At 41.2% G+C, this 18031-nt stretch overlaps 1 protein-coding gene across 1 annotated transcript; it reads right to left on the reverse strand.

Moving 5' to 3' along the window:
* Positions 1 to 504: 504 nt before the first annotated feature.
* Positions 505 to 5181, reverse strand: LOC129711182 (nuclear factor interleukin-3-regulated protein-like). Its single transcript, XM_055658643.1, has 2 exons — positions 4410 to 5181; positions 505 to 3497 (listed from the first exon to the last, which is right to left on the reverse strand). The coding sequence occupies exon 2, from the start codon at positions 3241 to 3243 to the stop codon at positions 2188 to 2190; it is 1056 nt and encodes a 351-aa protein (XP_055514618.1). The 5' UTR covers positions 3244 to 3497; positions 4410 to 5181; the 3' UTR covers positions 505 to 2187.
* Between the last annotated feature and the right edge of the window lie 12850 nt (positions 5182 to 18031).

Consider the following 18031-nt stretch of genomic DNA (forward strand, 5'->3'; position numbering starts at 1 on the left):
CCCAAAAGTCTGAAAATATTAATGGATGGAAACAGAAGCCCGGCTTTATAACTTCTACCTATATCTTAATTAAGGTATGTTAAGAACCTGAGAGAGCTGTATCTAGATTTTGATGCCTCTGAGATTCAAATTGTCTGTCGTTTCCTATGTACACTTATACAGTAAAGTCAGTGATAGCAGGTGAAGAACAAAGAGCTATTTACATCAGTGAAACTGCACTACTGCTACAATTTACACACTCAGAGAGTTATTCATACTTTAGATTCCAAAAGGCAAACAGACTTGGATCTATCCAGTGAGCATTTTTCCTTCCCAATAAAAATACTTGGAAAGACATCAACATTTATATTATGAACTAAATGAATGGTAATATCTGGAATATATTAATTGATTTAATAAAGTATTAAATAAATTACCATGATTTTAAAAGTTTAACATCTGATTGGAAATAACACAAAACAGGTAGATTACTGGAGGTAAATCAGCGGAAGAAAGCATGATTAAAGCATCGAAATGCAATGAGTTTAGTGAGCAAGTGAGGTGTATTACTTTGGGCGGTCGAATGTAGAGAGAAAGTATATAGTTAATGTCAGCACTGATGCGAAGTGGATCTTCGGGACCAGACATTCCTGAAAGTGGTAACACAAGTAGATAGAATGGTAAAGAAAGCATATAGTATGCTCGACTTCATCAGTCAAGGCATTGAGAACAACAGTCAGGAAGTCTTCTAACAATTTTGTAGGACTTTGGTTCGGCCACCTTTGGATTATCGTGCGCAGAATGTGGAGGCTTTGGAGATAGTGCGGAAGAGGTTTACCACAATGCTGTAGAAAGGAACTGCAGATGCTGTTTAAACCAAAGATAGACACAAAAACCTGGATTAACTCAGCGGGCCAGACAACATCTCTGGAGAAAAGAAATAGGGTGACATTTTAGACTTCTTCAGTCTAAAGAAGGGTCTCGACCTGAAACATCACCTATTCCCTTTCTCCAGAGATGCTGTTTGAACCGCTGTTTTACCAGATTGCTGCCTGGATTAGACGATATTAGCTATGAGGAGAGGTTGGACAAACGGCTTGTTTTCTCTGGAACATCAGAAGTTGAGGAGAGACCTGATCGAAGTACATAAAATTATGAGGCATAAAAATTATCGGGCGGCACAGGGGCACGGCCCAGAGCAGAGACCCGGGTTCGATCCCGACAACAGGCGCTGTCTGTACAGAGTTTGTACGTTTTCCCTGTGAACGCCTGGATTTTCTCCGAGATCTGGTTATATGGTTATCTTCCGTTTCCTCCCACACTACAAAGGCGTACAGGTACGTAGGTTAATTAGCTTGGTGTATGTGTAAATTGTCCCTTGTGTGCAGGATAGTGTTAATGTGTGAGGATCGCTATCGATTCGGACTCGCTGGGCCGAAGAGCCAGTTTCCGCATTGTATCTCAAAACTGAACTAAACATAGATAGGGTAGATAATCAGAACCCTTTTTCCCATGGTGGAATTGTAAAAGACTTCAGAGCAAGGCTAAGATAAGAGGGGAAATGTTTACAGTAGATGTGTGGGGCAATTGTTTTTAATACAGTGAGAGGTGGGTGCCTGGAAAACGTTGCACGGGTAGTGGTGGGGGCAGATATAATAGTGACGCTTAAGATACTTTTAAATAAATTCATGGAGATGCAGGCATATGAGATTAGTTTAACAACATCATGCTCTTCATGGATATTGTGGGCTGAAGGCCTATTCCTGTGCTGTGCTGTGCTGTTCTGCAGTATGTTCATATTTCATTTCATTGTTATTCGTTAATTATTCATTGTTTTTCATCCAAAACCAAATTTTAATAATATAAATGTATTTCCATTTAATTCACACAAATACATTGTACTTAAAACATTGCTATCAAAGTAATCTGTTAAAATCATCCTGTAACATTGAAAAAGCATCTTTTGGGGATTTTTCGTAAGTACATAAAAGTCACAACTTGGTAGATCATTCTTTCTCTCCAACACTAAATATTCCCAAAATATGATTAATTCAATTTCAATGGCATTATCAAAAGTTTAAAAGTTCCAACGATGTACAAGTTAAGTTTACTCTCCCCCTTAATGTAAAATTTCCAAGCAAAACACAAAATAAAGAATTTATGAGCAATAAACAAACAATTCATGGTCACAAATAATAAAAGCCTCAATTAAACTGAATGACAAATGGGCAATAAAGTAACAGGTTTAAATGCTGCTTTGCATTCACAAACACCATCACACAAACTCACATCAATGTCTTTGACCTCTGTCATTGAAATATTCCTGGTATTTTCGAGTGGAGTCTGTCTCTTCCAGGACATTTCAAGATCAAATTCTGGACCATCCTTTTCTTCTTTTGCCAGCATCGGTTTTACCTTAATTCTCAGTTTGTGAGGAAGGGCAGAACAATTTGATTTCATGACTGTTGGGCATTCAAATCTGCAGTCCTTGAAAGAAGAAAAATGATGCATCTTAGGAACCTCTTGTTCATCATCAGCATCATCTTCTGATTCTCTCTTGCTGCTTTTACTGTTCACTTCTATTGCAGTTGTGAAAACACTTGATGGTTTGTAGCAGGCATATGTTTCATTGAATGAGCAGGGGTATCTGGAATATATTAATTGATTCGAGGGAATATTGTGCATAGTCGGCTCATCAGCAGAGCTTTCTGGAGGATGTTGCTTCTGTAGTCCAATTGAGGTAGGAATAGCATAGGCTTTGGGAAATGGACTATCTTGTACATGTTGGGACATAGATTCAACGGAAAGTCTCCCTGGGGCGCATATCATATGGCTGTTGCAGATGCCATCTCGGATGAATGGGAGGGAATCCACTTCCAAAATAGGCGCATCCATCTCCATGCTTCTCTGCCTTGCCAGATGCTTCTGCATGTAGCTGTCCAGGATTTGTGCCTCTTGGGCATAAACTGAGGAAGTGATGAGGCCGTGCCGGGCCTTCAGCGTGAGCAGCTCGGCCCTGAGGTAGGTGTTCTCGTCGCTCAGCGCCAGCATCTTCCTCTCCAGCACCAAGTCGTGGAAGCGCCGCTTCTCCCGCGACCGTTTGGCGGCCTCGTTGTTTTTCCGCCGCTTTTCCCAGTACGACGCGTCCTTCCTCTCCTCGGGCATGAACTCTCTCTTCCTGCGGGAGTTTAACCGGCTCCTGAAGCTATCGTGCTTCGGGCTGGGCGGCTCCACGTCCACCTTGACGTCGAAGGCCGACAGCATATCTGGACCGGGTGTCCTGGGCCTTTCCCTCCGCTCGCCCCTCGCCCGTCTCACCGAGAAGGAAGGCGGCTACCGCCCCTCATCGATCGCCCAACGACCCGCCTCGAATGCGCCTCGTCCGCCCGCCCGCCCGCTGCTGGGCCTCAGGCCCGCGCCGTGCACGTGCACCCCGGGCTGGCGGGGCGCGCTCCCGCTCCTTTCACGCCTCTCCCGGGCCCTCACCAACGTGACAGCAAACTAGTTTATCAAATCTGCTATAAAAAAAAAGCACATCAGCATTATTAATGTCGTGAAAGCAGAATTTAAATAAATGCAGACAACTCCTTATATAGGCGGTGCAACTCAAAATACTGGAAGTGCTTAATATTAATATTATAATATTGGAGATACAAGGAACTGCAGATGCTGGTTTATAAATAAAAACGTAAAGTACTGGAATAACTCAGCGGAACCGGGGCATCTGGGGAGAACGTGGATAGTAGACGTTACTGGTCAGGACTCTTTTTCACACGGGATATCAATCTATTTTATATGAGCTGGGATCAATGGTATTTGGCTAAGAGGAGATTGCGGTTTTTCGTGCTTCTTTACCTAATCTACATCTCGTTATGACAATTACTGTTATGCAAACATTTCGAGTAACTTGCATTGCAATGAAGCCGCCCGGGCCGTGAGATCTCGTAATGGTGGAGTTTCACAGGTATCAGATGTGGGCTGCTGGGTGCCCTTCCGCGGAAGCGTGATTTTTTACACTGTTCATTACCATATAGTTTCGAATGAGATATTGGTCTCATTGGTCTTGGTCGAATGAGATATTGGTCTCATTGTCTCCTTAATGCGATAACATGAAATAACTAGCAGATCAATAATGCTGCCGAACTCTTTCTTCCATCAACACCGGTTTCAGGACCGTAAATCCACTTTTCTTTCTTCCCCATTCTGTCCGGTTTTGGGCTTCTCTTATTTCTCCCCTTCTCTCACATACGATAACATCTTTTCTTTTTGCTGCCTGACCCGATAAGTGACTCCAGCGTTTTGTGTTTTTGTTGAAGATTCCAGCATCTGCAGTTCCTTGTGTCTCAATTTCCTTATTTTTATTTCACGTCCCCTTCTACACCATCACCCCGCCTCTCTCTCTAATTTATTTCCTTCTCGTCTATGATTACCTCATTCGTTTCTCAATTCCTGTGCATTTTCCTGCGAAGTCGCCAGATCACGTAACAGGTGCAAATTGAAGGCTTTAACACAAGAAGAAATAATAAAAAAAACAACTGTTAATGGCGATGGACAGTAACCTCAAACGCGCCAACTGATCCAAAGTTTCCCAAAGCACCAACGCACATTTAAGTAAAATATGCCAGATTACGTTAGGTTTAGAAGAATCAAATACAAACGTTCCAAAAAATTATATTAACCGCGATGAGTCCAACATTTAGCATCCCACCTCCGTGTCTAGACATTTTTCAAAGAAACTGAAAAAGTGAAACGAACACCCACTTGCCATCTTTACGCAAAATTGTTTTGGCGACCAAACATGAGATCGCATTTCTAAGAACAAATTTAAAGATTTGAAAATCCACAATATTCACTGTTAAAGACCGGTTTAAGCAGGAAGAATTTAATGCAGACGGTTCATTCTCAGTTTACCCACGTTATCTAGTTTCGATTTTTTTACGCTTTGCGCTCGTGTTGAAATGACCGAAATGAGAATCAGTGACGGGTCATGAACAGTCGCGGGTGTCAGTAAGATAGTGTGAATACAATACTCTCTACGTCTATATCTCTCGTTTCCCTTTCCCATGGCTCTGGTCTGAAGGGTCTCGACCCGAAAGATCACCCATTCTTTCTCTCCAGAGATGCTCAGTCCCGCTGAGGACACAACTCCACCATTTTGTGTCTACACAACAATGAATCATTGATTGTACCTAAAGTTCTTTCCCTTGCTTCTAAGAAATATTTTTTCTCCATGATGAAGACCCACACTCACAATTCCTTTTCTCTACAAACTAAGCTCTGGGGCACTGTGCATAACACATAACGGAAGAGGATTATATTAACTCTGCACTTAGCCAGAAGAGAACACAATTCTGCCCACCACCAGATGTAAATTAAAGATGGTTAATAGATTATCCAATGTTGTCTGACAGCTTTGAAACAGTTTGAACTGAGATTAAAAATACATAAAATATTTTTCTTGTAAAGGGAAACCCATTTTGAAAAGTTTGTCATGGCATATCTGTCAATTTAATCTGTCGATCGTTTAATCGCTTAACTTGAAACGTCTCAGTTGAATTTTAGTCATAGTAATATTTCCTTAGGGGATTATATGCAGATCAGGGGAGATGGGCTTAGAAACATAGAAACATAGAAATTAGGTGCAGGAGTAGGCCATTCGGCCCTTCGAGCCTGCACCGCCATTCAATATGATCATGGCTGATCATCCAACTCAGTATCCCGTACCTGCCTTCTCTCCATACCCCCTGATCCCCTTAGCCACAAGGGCCACATCTAACTCCCTCTTAAATATAGCCAATGAACTGGCCTCAACTACCCTCTGTGGCAGAGAGTTCCAGAGATTCACCACTCTCTGCGTGAAAAAAGTTCTTCTCATCTCGGTTTTAAAGGATTTCCCCTTTATCCTTAATCTGTGACCCCTTGTCCTGGACTTCCCTAACATCGGGAACAATCTTCCTGCATCTAGCCTGTCCAACCCCTTAAGAATTTTGTAAGTTTCTATAAGATCCCCTCTCAATCTTCTAAATTCTAGAGAGTATAAACCAAGTCTATCCAGTCTTTCTTCATAAGACAGTCCTGACATCCCAGGAATCAGTCTGGTGAACCGTCTCTGCACTCCCTCTATGGCAATAATGTCCTTCCTCAGATTTGGAGACCAAAACTGTACGCAATACTCCAGGTGTGGTCTCACCAAGACCCTGTACAACTGCAGTAGAACCTCTCTGCTCCTATACTCAAATCCTTTTGCAATGAAAGCTAACATACCATTCGCTTTCTTTACTGCCTGCTGCACCTGCATGCCTACCTTCAATGACTGGTGTACCATGACACCCAGGTCTCGCTGCATCTCCCCCTTTCCCAATCGGCCACCATTTAGATAATAGTCTGCTTTCCCTGTTTTTGCCACCAAAATGGATAACCTCACATTTATCCACATTATACTGCATCTGCCAAACATTTGCCCACTCACCCAGCCTATCCAAGTCACCCTGCAGTCTCCTAGCATCCTCCTCACAGCTAACACTGCCCCCCAGCTTAGTGTCATCCGCAAACTTGGAGATATTGCCTTCAATTCCCTCATCCAGATCATTAATATATATTGTAAATAGCTGGGGTCCCAGTACTGAGCCTTGGGTACCCCACTAGTCACTGCCTGCCATTGTGAAAAGGACCCGTTTACTCCTACTCTTTGCTTCCTGTTTGCCAGCCAGTTCTTTATCCACATCAATACTGAACCCCCAATGCCTTGTGCTTTAAGTTTGTATACTAATCTCTTATGTGGGACCTTGTCGAAAGCCTTCTGGAAGTCCAGATACACCACATCCACTGGTTCTCCCCTATCCACGCTACTAGTTACATCCTCAAAAAATTCTATAAGATTCGTCAGACATGATTTACCTTTCGTAAATCCATGCTGACTTTGGCCAATGATTTCACCACTTTCCAAATGTGCTGCTATCCCATCTTTAATAACTGACTCTAGCAGTTTCCCCACTACCGATGTTAGACTAACTGGTCTGTAATTCCCCATTTTCTCTCTCCCTCCCTTCTTAAAAAGTGGGTTTACGTTTGCTACCCGCCAATCTTCAGGAACTACTCCAGAATCTAAAGAGTTTTGAAAGATTATTACTAACGCATCCACTATTTCTGGAGCTACTTCCTTAAGTACTCTGGGATGCAGCCTATCTGGCCCTGGGGATTTATCGGCCTTTAATCCATTCAATTTACCCAACACCACTTCCCGGCTAACCTGGATTTCACTCAATTCCTCCAACTCCTTTGACCCGCGGTCCCCTGCTATTTCCGGCAAATTATTTATGTCTTCCTTAGTGAAGACGGAACCAAAGTAGTTATTCAATTGGTCCGCCATATTTGGGGCTTGTGTATCTCGTGTATCTCATATTTGGGGCTTGTGTATCTAGAATTGAAATATCCGTAAACTTCAGGAATTATTAAAATTGTAAAGTTTGTAATGGCAATTTTTATATAGTGTAGCACTATCAGAAGCTGAACAACTACTGCTTATGTCTACATAGTGAAGGCAGATGTGGAATTGTTTTTTACTGAGAAGAATAACCAAGTCATGTACAACCTTTAGAAAACATCAAGTATTAAAATGAATTTGTATTATTCCGTCATTATGCCTGTTTCAATCAAACAACAACCAAAACAACAGATTTTGTTCCAGTCTTTAACAGATGGCTCCAAACCTGAAATAGATGTTATCAAATAACTGGAGTAACTCAGCAGGTCAGGCAGCATACATGGAGGGACTGGATAGTTAGAGATTTGGATGGAACCCTTCTTCGAATTGCTAGACCCGCTGAGGTATTCTTAGCTCTAGCTCTTTGTGTTTTGCTCAAGAATCCAGCATCTGCAGTTTGTTGTGTATCCTCTTTATCAAATGACTATTCCATTTCATCTCAAATTGTGCATCACTTTTTTAGACTGTCCTGCATATTGTGTGCAACAAATATTGGCATTTCAGCTCAGTTATATTGGGACAATGACAGTTTTGGGCACCATTGTTTTAGAAATTCAATGGCATTATGACCATAAATTGCGAGTAATTGCATTCTTGCTTAAATAAATGCATTATTAAATGCAATTATGGTAGATCTACAACATAATGTATTTTTATCATTGCATTCTATAGACCTAGAGGGAACCAAGGATGTCCAGATGATATTCTTTCATTTTCCAACCTCTATTTTCTCTGTGTTTCATTGAATTCTCCGCTGTAAACAATATAATGCAATTTAAGAATATAGAACATAGAAAAGTACAGCATAGGAACAGGTCCATAGACCCACAATATCCATGCCAAACATAATACCGAGATAGTTTTGAATAGATCGGGTAGATGCACAGAGTCTCTTGCCCAGAGTAGGTGAATGGGAAAAGATTTAATTGGAGTCAGAGAGGTAACTTTTTCACACAAAGGCTGGTGGATGTATGGAACATACTGCCAGAGGAGGTAGTTGAGGCAGGCACTATCCCAACATCTAAGAAATATTTGGACAGATACATGAATGGGACGGGTTTGGAGGGATATGGACCAAACACAAGCAGGTGGGACTAGTGTAGCTGGGATACTTGGCTAGTGTAGGCAAGTAGGGCCGAAGGGCCTGTTTCCACATTGTATCACTCTATGACTCTAGAAGCTAATCTCACATGTACATGATCCATATCCTCTAATTCCCTGCAAATCCATGTACCTATTGAAACACCTCCTGAATACCACAATATTTGCCTCCATTACCACCCCTGGCAGCAGGTTACAGTCATCCATGTAAAAAACTGCCACCACACAACTTCTTTAAACTTTGCCCCTCTTACTTAAAGCTACGCCTTCTCGTCTTTGACATTTCCGTCTTGGGAAAATGGTTTTGATTGTCCACCTCGCAGAATTTTATGCACTTCTATTGGGTCTCCTCTCAACTGTTAGCATTCTTGGGAAAACAATCCAAATTTGGGTATGAAATATTGATTCAGAATTTAGATAAGGCAATAGGGTCACTTTCAGGAACTATACAAGTACAGTAAAATAACATTTTGTTCTGAAATAGTTCTGAGCAATTTAATACAAGCTGGTCTTTGACTCTGACATGGGGGGGAGAGGGGAGTGCAGGGGAGAGATATGTTTTTTTTTGCCTTCCTTCACAGCGAGGAGAAGATGTGCAGTGAAGGATATTTGTGTAAATTGTGTTGTGTCTTTTGTGTAAATTGTAAATTGTCTATTTGTGTAAATTGTGTTGTGTCTTTTTCGTTTTGTTTGTATGACTGCAGAAACGACATTTCGTTTGGACCTTAACGGGATCCAAACGACAAATAAATTATATAACCATATAACCATATAATAATACAATCTCGACCCTTCTAGTCCGTGTAATCTCCCTAGTCCCATATACCTGCGCTTTCCATTCCCTTCCCATCCATATAACTATCCACTGCCTCCAGAATTCCACGACCACTCTCGTTTCCCCCTCATGTTACCCCTAAACTTCAGTCCCTTAACGGGATCTTCCCTACTCGACAGTGGGAAAAACTACGTCAATCTGTCTATCCCTCTCTCATTTTAAAAAACCTCTATCAAGTCCCCCCTTAACCTTCTGCGCTCCAAAGAATAAAGCCCTAACTTGTTCAACCTTTCTCTGTAACAAATTGTATTGTATTGTATTATATATGAAGATGTTGAAATTCAATATGAAGACTATTATTATCAAACATCTAAATTCATACAGATCTTTTATTTTAGTAAGTAACTGTTGCCTTGTACACCCCATTTATCTTAGAGAGTGATGTGAACTCAGCAGAGGTGCACATTTCAGATTATAGTACTGGGAAAATTATAAGCAATCTCATACATTTTAATAGTAATCCTTAATCATTAATTTACAGTTTATTTACAATATATTTACAATAAGACCCAGAAACAACCACAAATACTTTTAGATAGGAAATGTTTCTGTGATATTAAATTCTAATTATATTGTTTTAATAATTTAATTATTGATAAATAATTTAATAATTGTTTATCTTTAACTTGCTAATTATTATACATTATTTAAAATATATTTGTGAAACATTGTAATTGTGGCCAGGGTTTATATCAAATAATAAGCTGTCACACAGTGACCCAGAGGCAAGTTCATATGTACAGTTTAAGTCAAGTAATGAAATAAAAGAAACGTTATTTTCTTCATTCCATCTTAATAAATTCTGACATATAACACAACGTCACTGTAATTCAAAGCATTGGTCAAAATGGTTGTTACACTTTTCCATAGACTAGGATTTTATCACATTTAACATAGTTCACTATCTCATTGCATATTCATTCTTTCTTTCTTGATATTACTACTTTTCACCACATGCAACAATATAAACCTATTAATGAGACTTGTCAATATTAGCCGATAAACATAAATAGTACTGTGACTTACCATAAATGTAGAATAGTTTGATTATATAATAACTTGCGACGTTAGGGGTCAGAAGAGTACAAGTACAATTGCATTATATATCTGGCTATTTGTATACATTTTCATACTTTTAAGACAGTGTTATTCTTTCAAAGGTGGATATTACATATGCCCAAAACAACATTTCCAGCCTTTGCCACAAAGGCACGCTGGTAGGCGGGCCGACTTCCTACGCTGGCAAAATGTACATGCAACTTTCACAACTCTATAACGTACAGTAGCGGAAAAACTAGCCCACGAGTCTCTTATTTTCCACGAAACCTAATCTGCAAAATACGCAATAATTCTTCCATTGTAAGAATCCCTGATGATTCATTATCCGCAAAGTCGCATTGTTAAAATAGTTGTTCGGCAATTAAACCCGAATTCAAAGTGTGCATTTTTCCCTCAAAATGTTCCTGTTATCTTTTACTAAATACAAATGAAAATTGTGTTCCATCGTTTGGAAGGGTGTGACATTGTGATATATAGTATTTAGTCACAATCAATTGAGATCAAATGGAATAAGTTGTCCTGCAACTTTAGTCTGTGCACGCCACACGCAAGAAGAAGTAGATTGTATGTAGTTGCCTCTGGATTTCATGTTGTCGGGCCATTTTAGAAACAAAACACAAAGTGCCGGAGGAATTCAGTAGGTCGGGTAGCATCTGTGAAGGGAATGGATGGGCGACGTTTCCGAATACCCGAAACGTCTCATGTCTATTCCCTCCACAGATGCTGCGTAGCCCGCTGAGTTCCTCCAGCACTTTGTATTTTGCTCAGGATTCCAGCATCTGCAGTTCCTTGCGTCTCGATCTTTGAAACAAGATGGACACCGAGCATCCCATAAAGATCATCCAAGGCCCAGGGCTGCTGCTTGATTTCTGAGCTACTTAAGGAAGTGTTGATCACACCGCCTAGTACCAGGGATTTTTTTTTCCTGATGGTTATTCAGTAATATCTGGTGGAAATATCAGGCGTCTATCTAGCGATTGCAGTGGCAATTGAATAAGAGGGGTTGGGAAAGGGTGATTGCTCGTTGGCAGGTTGGGTAGAACGTATGGGGTTCAGCACAGTCCAGAGTCATTCACGGTTCATTGGTTTGTCAAAACTGTCCATGTCCAATCTGGCGAAGATTAAGGAGTCATTCATGGTTTATTGGTTTGTCAAAACTGTCCATTATTAGGCTTGGCGAAGATTGAGGAATAGTTTGTGTTTATTTGCAAATTGATTTCAGAGGAGAAGGTTTGGAGAAACTAAAGCATTAAAATAATGAAAAACTGTTGGAGGAACTCAACAGGTCAGGCAACAGTTCTGGGTTCGGACTCTGAAGAAGGGTCTCAATAAAGAGCATTTAAAGAAAACCATGATATTTTCCACAGAATGGAGTTTAAATTGGTGCTGTGATTGAATGAATCCAACCAGATTTTAAAAATCCAATTACGTTAGGGCTTATCTGAAATGTGTATATTGTGGTAGCGAAAAGAGGTTTCTGTTTCAGTAGAAGTACCTTCTTTCAGCGATTACAGCCTAGCCCCGTTGGCAATTCATCGGCTTCAAGCCAATATGAAATACAGTTTGTTTGTAGGCGGTTTTGAACAGTTGCCTCAAGAAAATACAATGCTCACCATAGCAAGCTTTTAACAGCAGTGCCTATTTTTCAATACCTGCAATTGTACAGATCAATAAACATATTTAAGCGCAATGCGTGGGGATTATGGTGAGCGTAGGGCCAGCGAATCTCCGGGACCATGCAACATGGGTTTAATTATTTTAACAACGTATGTTGCACCTCTCGGCAATGTACAGCCGAACTGGGTTTCAAGATCTGCTTTTCGGAGTGACTTCAAAAAAGTAGCCCTGTCTTTGTAGTTCGAACAGACTTCCAGGAAGTCGATCAAACTCAGCAAAACATCAAGGAAGGTCGAATGGTGATTTCCCTCGCGGGTGGAAAGCGGTTTACATTTTGATGCCTTCTTTAAGTAATTGGTTAGATCAATATTTGACACCTGATGTTTCAACACTTTCACGGTAGAAAGAGCGCCAAGATAATCAGTCGATTCTATCCTCATCCTCCTCCTCCCACCACTACACCTAAACCCATCTCAATCGCATTACATTTTATTCCTCTCCAGTTCAAAGCAACGATGGATTTCAGTGCTATCGTTTGAGGACTGAAGTGACTTGCAAACTCTTTCGACGTTGTCACAAATGTGTTTAAAAACAAATCATACACAGTGGGTGACAACATACTGTTGCTGGATAAACACGACAGGTCAGGCAGCATCTGTGGAGGGAATGGACAGACGAGGTTTCGGGTCGGGGCGTCTGAAGAAGGAGCCCGACCCGTAACGTCGTCGGTCCGTTCCCTCCACAGATGCTGGGTTAAAAGAAGGGTCTCGACCCAAAACGTCACCCATTCCTTCTCTCCACAGATGCTGCCTGGCCCGCTGAGTTCCACCAGCACTTTGTTTTTTTGCTCAGGGTTTCAGCATCTGCAGTCCCTTGTGTCTCCATGACAAACTCACATTCAATGCTGCATACAGAATGTTTGCTAATGTAGCATATTTTTGTTTAAACAGCATTGTGTAAGGACTGACTTTGTTGTCTGTAATGAGACGTGTTGAAAATTACCAACATATATAATGCAGGGTTTTCACTGTATCTGACAATAATAACCTAAAACCAATACAAATAAACAAAATCCAAATACCTACTTGAAAGTTTCTCACCTGGGACGTATTTTCCGAATATAACCGCGGTGGAACATTTGTTTCGCCCCCGGTCCCGAGAACAGTGCGGAGTGCGGCCAACACCGACGTGTTTGTGAGTCAAAATGCCTTTATGCACAAGAAGCGTGTAACAAGGAACAAGCACGCTGTCTTTACGCAACAGCATATGACAGCGCACTTTATCATAACCGGTCGGGGGAGCACTAATATCATTAATATTGACCGCTAGTGGCAAGGTAAATTTAGTTTTCATTTAGAATGCCTTGAAGAAATCGGCCTAACCATGTTATAAACTGAAAGAGCGAACCAAATCTGGAAAAAGGCGCTTCGGCCCTACTCCTCTATGCAGACCAAGATGCCCCCATCTAAGCTACGTCGTTTTACCCGCATTTGGCCCATATCCCTCTAAATCTCTGTAAAACCAGGTATTCATAACTGAATAATTAAAATATGTAAACACGATTAGGCCAATTTGTTCGCCTGCCAATCAATATTAGAATAATCAGAAATATTGGTCTAAAGAAGGGTCCAGACCTGAAACGTTGCCTGTCCGTGTCCCTCCACAGATCCTGCCTGACCCACTGAGTTCCTCCAGCTCTTTGTGTTTTGCTCAAGATTCCAACATCTGCAGTTCATGGTGTCTCCAAATATTGGATCAACATTGCTTTAATAACCGGAAACATTAATGAAACTGAAGAATAATGGTGGAAATAATTGTATTGGATATATCATATTTCTCGAGGCAATCTAAAAACATATCCGTCGATAGATTGAAGGAAAGTTAAATCGGGGAAAGAAATGCAAGGAGCGATCTTGCAGTGTGGAATTGATGGTGCCCAAACCCGACCCGCCACCCGACCATGCCCTCGCTTGTTGCCTTACCACCGAGAGTTTCGGGTGGCTCTCCATCATAGCGCCATCGACACGTCTACTTGAATGAGAGTATTTACAGCTGTCACTGAATTGTATCAACGTGACATTTTAATTTATGCAGGAAACCCCTTGATGATCACCACTGGGAATGGATTTTACGCGCATTAATCCTGACACATAACTCAATGGTGGGTTCAAACATTGTGGGCTAAATGGCTTTTGTGTCAAAATTGCCCCAAGCCAAACTAGTCCAAACTATTGCACAAAACAAAAAGTGTTGGAGTAACTCAGCGGACCAGGCAGCATCTGCAAAACATAAGTGTTGGTGTAAAATCTTCCAGTCTATCCATGTACTCCACAGATGCTGCCTGACCCGCTGATTTACTCCACCACTGGTATGTTTTGTTCAAAATTCCAGCATCTGCAGTTCATTGTCTCCCCATTGTTTTGCCAGAAGAATCCATCTAATTAATTAATTAATTATTTTTTAAATTATTTTATTTTATTAGAAGTAAGCACAATAATATGGTGCCATAGGTACCTAGTATATATTGCCATGTTACAATTCATGTACAGCTTCTTATTATTTTTACTTTAACAATAAAAAGGAGACAGAGAAAGAATAGAAAATAAATAGAAACGTGTGTGATATCAGAAAGTGAGAAAAGGAAAATGATAAAATAAAGAAAATGAAGAGAAAAGAAGCAGAGGTAGAAAGCAGAAGAATAAAGGAGAGATAGCTATTTGTTATTCTTGACCACCATTCACCCAGTCCTGAAACGGATTGTTTCTACATTTGTATTGCACCATATGCTTCCAAGAAATCGGCAAATGGAGACCAAATCCTTTGGAATTTGGAATCCATCATTGTACCGGTACCAAAAAATGCCTCCCCAGCCTGTCTGAATGACTACCGTCCAGTGCCCCTTACCTCGGTAGTCATGAAATGCTTTGAGAGGCTGGTGAAGAAACACATCTGCGCCTTCCTACCCCGCAATATGGACCCATTACAGTTCGCGTACCGTCCGAACACATCCACGGACGATGCGGTCTCCCAGGTTTTGCACACCGCTCTCTCTCATCTTGACAGCCAGAAGGGGGGGCTACGTGAGGATGCTGTTCATAGACTTCAGTTCAACCTTCAACACGGTAGTCCCCACCAGACTGGCCAGGAAGCTACTGGAATTCGGGCTCAACACCCTCCTGTGTGCCTGGGCCCTGGACTTTCTCACCGCCAGGCCCCAGGTAGTCAAGATGGGAGGGAATACATCGAAGTCCCTCACCCTGAGCACAGGATCGCCACAGGGTTGCGTCCTCAGCCCCCTATTGTACTCCCTGTACACACATGACTGTGTGGCTAGGTTCAGCTCCAACTCAATAATTAAGTTTGCTGATGACACTGTGGTGGTGGGCCTGATCTCAGACAACGATGAGAAGGCCTACCGGGAGGAGGTGGCTGATCTAGCATTCTGGTACCAGGACAACAGCCTCCTCTTGAACATCAAAAAAACTAAGGACCTGATCATGGACTTTAGGAGGGCACATCATCCGAGGACGTACACACCATTGAGGATAAATGGGGATACTGTGGATAGGCTGAGCTGTTTTAAATATCTGGGAGTCCACATCTCTGAGGATATGACATGGACATCACACGCCGCAGCACTCGTGAGTAAGGCAAGGCAGCGCCTTTACCACCTCAGGCAATTGAGGAAATTCAGAGTGTCTCCGAGGATCCTCCAGTGCTTATACGCAGCGGCTGTGGAAAGCATCTTGTCCGGAAATATTACCATCTTGTTTGGGAATTGCTCTGCCCAGGACAAGAAGGCTCTGCAGAGAGTAGTGCGTTTGGCCGAACGCAATATGGGAACTTCACTGCTCCCTGCAGGAACTATACATCAGGAGGTGCAACTCCAGAGCCAATAAAATCATGGGAGACCCCTTCCACCCCTGCAACGGACTGTTCCAGCTGCTACGGTCAGGCAAACGCCTCCGTTGCCCTGCTGTGAGAACGGAGAGGTTGAGAAGGAGTTTCTTCCCAGAGGCCATTCGGACTATCTCACTAGGGACTGACTTTACTGAACGTTTTTCCTTCTGCCCACAATATTTAATATGTAAAAGAATATGTGTGTGTTTATAATTGTGTTTATAGTTTGTTTGGTTGTTTGTTTGTTTGGCTTTTTGCACAAAGTCCGGGAGCATTGCCACTTTCATTTCACTGCACATCTCGTATGTGTATGTGACGAATAAACTTGACTTGACTTTGTCTGTTAGGAGGAATCAAATTTCTTCAAGATGTAGTGTTTCCAACATGTTTGAAATCCACATCTTAAGCGTTGGTATCGATGTTGGTATCGATGTATTTTTCCAAAATGTCAGTATATGTTTTTTTGCCGTTATTAAACCATAATTAAGAAATGATTTTTGAAACATATTAAATTTATTCTCGTCTTCCAGTAATCCAATATATAATCAATTCAGTGTTAGGATCAAGTTTTATCTTAAGTAATTTTGTGAAAATTTCAAAGATTTCGCTCCAAAATGTGTGTAATTTTATACAAGAAACAAAAGAGTGTGTTATAGTGGCATTCTGAAATAAACATGTATCACAAATGGGGGAAGTATTTGGGTTGAATTTGTGCAATCTAGTTTTCGAACAATATAATCTGTGTAGAATTTTAATTTTAATTAAATTATGTCATGCATTAATCGAACATTTATGTATATATATCAAGTGTTTTTCTCAAGAATTCCTTTCAAACACAGAATTAAACAAAAAGATTTGTGCCTTGATTAATTTTGTTCAACTTCAGAATATCCTTATTAGCCCAATGCTGAAATGGAAGATCTTAATGGTTTAAGTTCTTAAAACTAAAAGTGTAGGTGCAGATTCTACAGTGGGGGTAGGTAATTTGAGTGAAAATCCCATTCTCTCACACGCTTCAGACTAGGAATGATTCATTGCTAGATGTCCCAATCCAAAACAGGACTTATCTCATTCCTCCACAGATGCTGCCTGACCCGCTGAGTTCCACCAGCACTTTGTGTTTTGTTCAAGATTCCAGCATCTGCAGTTTCTTTGGTCTCCAATTGCTAGACGTTGCTGGATTGGAATCTCTACCCCATCTCAAGAGAAAACAAACAGCTAAATCATCAAATATCATCGTCAAAGATACACACCACCTTGGCCTCACTCTTATCCCGTTGCTACTATTGGGATGAAGGTGCCCAATCATCAGGCTCTTGAACCACTCATCATAACCCTAATAACAACCCTACCTCAGCACTGATCAAGTATAGACATTGTTTTTGGTTTGCACTCTTATTGTCTGGTTACCTAGTTTTACTGATTATTAATTTTTTGCATGTGATTATTGTATATTAACATAGAAACATAGAAAATAGGTGCAGGAGTAGGCCATTTGGCCCTTCAAGTCAGCACCGCCATTCAATATGATCATGGCAGATCATCCAAAATCAGTACTCCATTCCGGCTTGTTCCCCCATATCCCTTGATTCCCTTAGCCCTAAGATCTAAATCTAACTCTCTCTTGAAAACATCCAGTGAATTGGCCTCCACTGCCTTCTGTGGATGAGAATTGCACAGATTCACAACTCTCTGGGTGACAAAGTTTTTCCTCATCTTAGTCCTAAATGGCCTACTACTTATTCTTAAACTGTGACCCCTGGTTCTGGACTCCCCCAATATCAGGAACATTTTTCCTGCATCTACCCTGTCCAATCCTTTAAGAATTTTATATGTTTCTATAAGATTGCCTCTCATCCTTCTAAATTCCAGCGAATACAAGCCCAGTCGACCCATTCTTTCATCATATGTCAGTCCCGCCATCCCGGGAATTAACCTGGTGAATTTACGCTGCACTCCCCCAATAGCAATAATGTCCTTCCTCAAATTAGGAGACCAAAATTGCACACAATACTCCAGGGCCCTGTACAACTGCAGTAGAACCTCCTTGATCCTAA

Source organism: Leucoraja erinacea, chromosome 29 (genome assembly GCF_028641065.1).
Source record: "Leucoraja erinacea ecotype New England chromosome 29, Leri_hhj_1, whole genome shotgun sequence".
In the NCBI taxonomy this organism is placed as follows: Eukaryota; Metazoa; Chordata; class Chondrichthyes; order Rajiformes; family Rajidae; genus Leucoraja; species Leucoraja erinaceus.

What these genes read in the sequence shown, in the direction of transcription:
- LOC129711182 (XM_055658643.1), bottom strand. Translation starts at nt 3,243, where the DNA reads ATGCTGTCGGCCTTCGACGTCAAGGTGGACGTGGAGCCGCCCAGCCCG.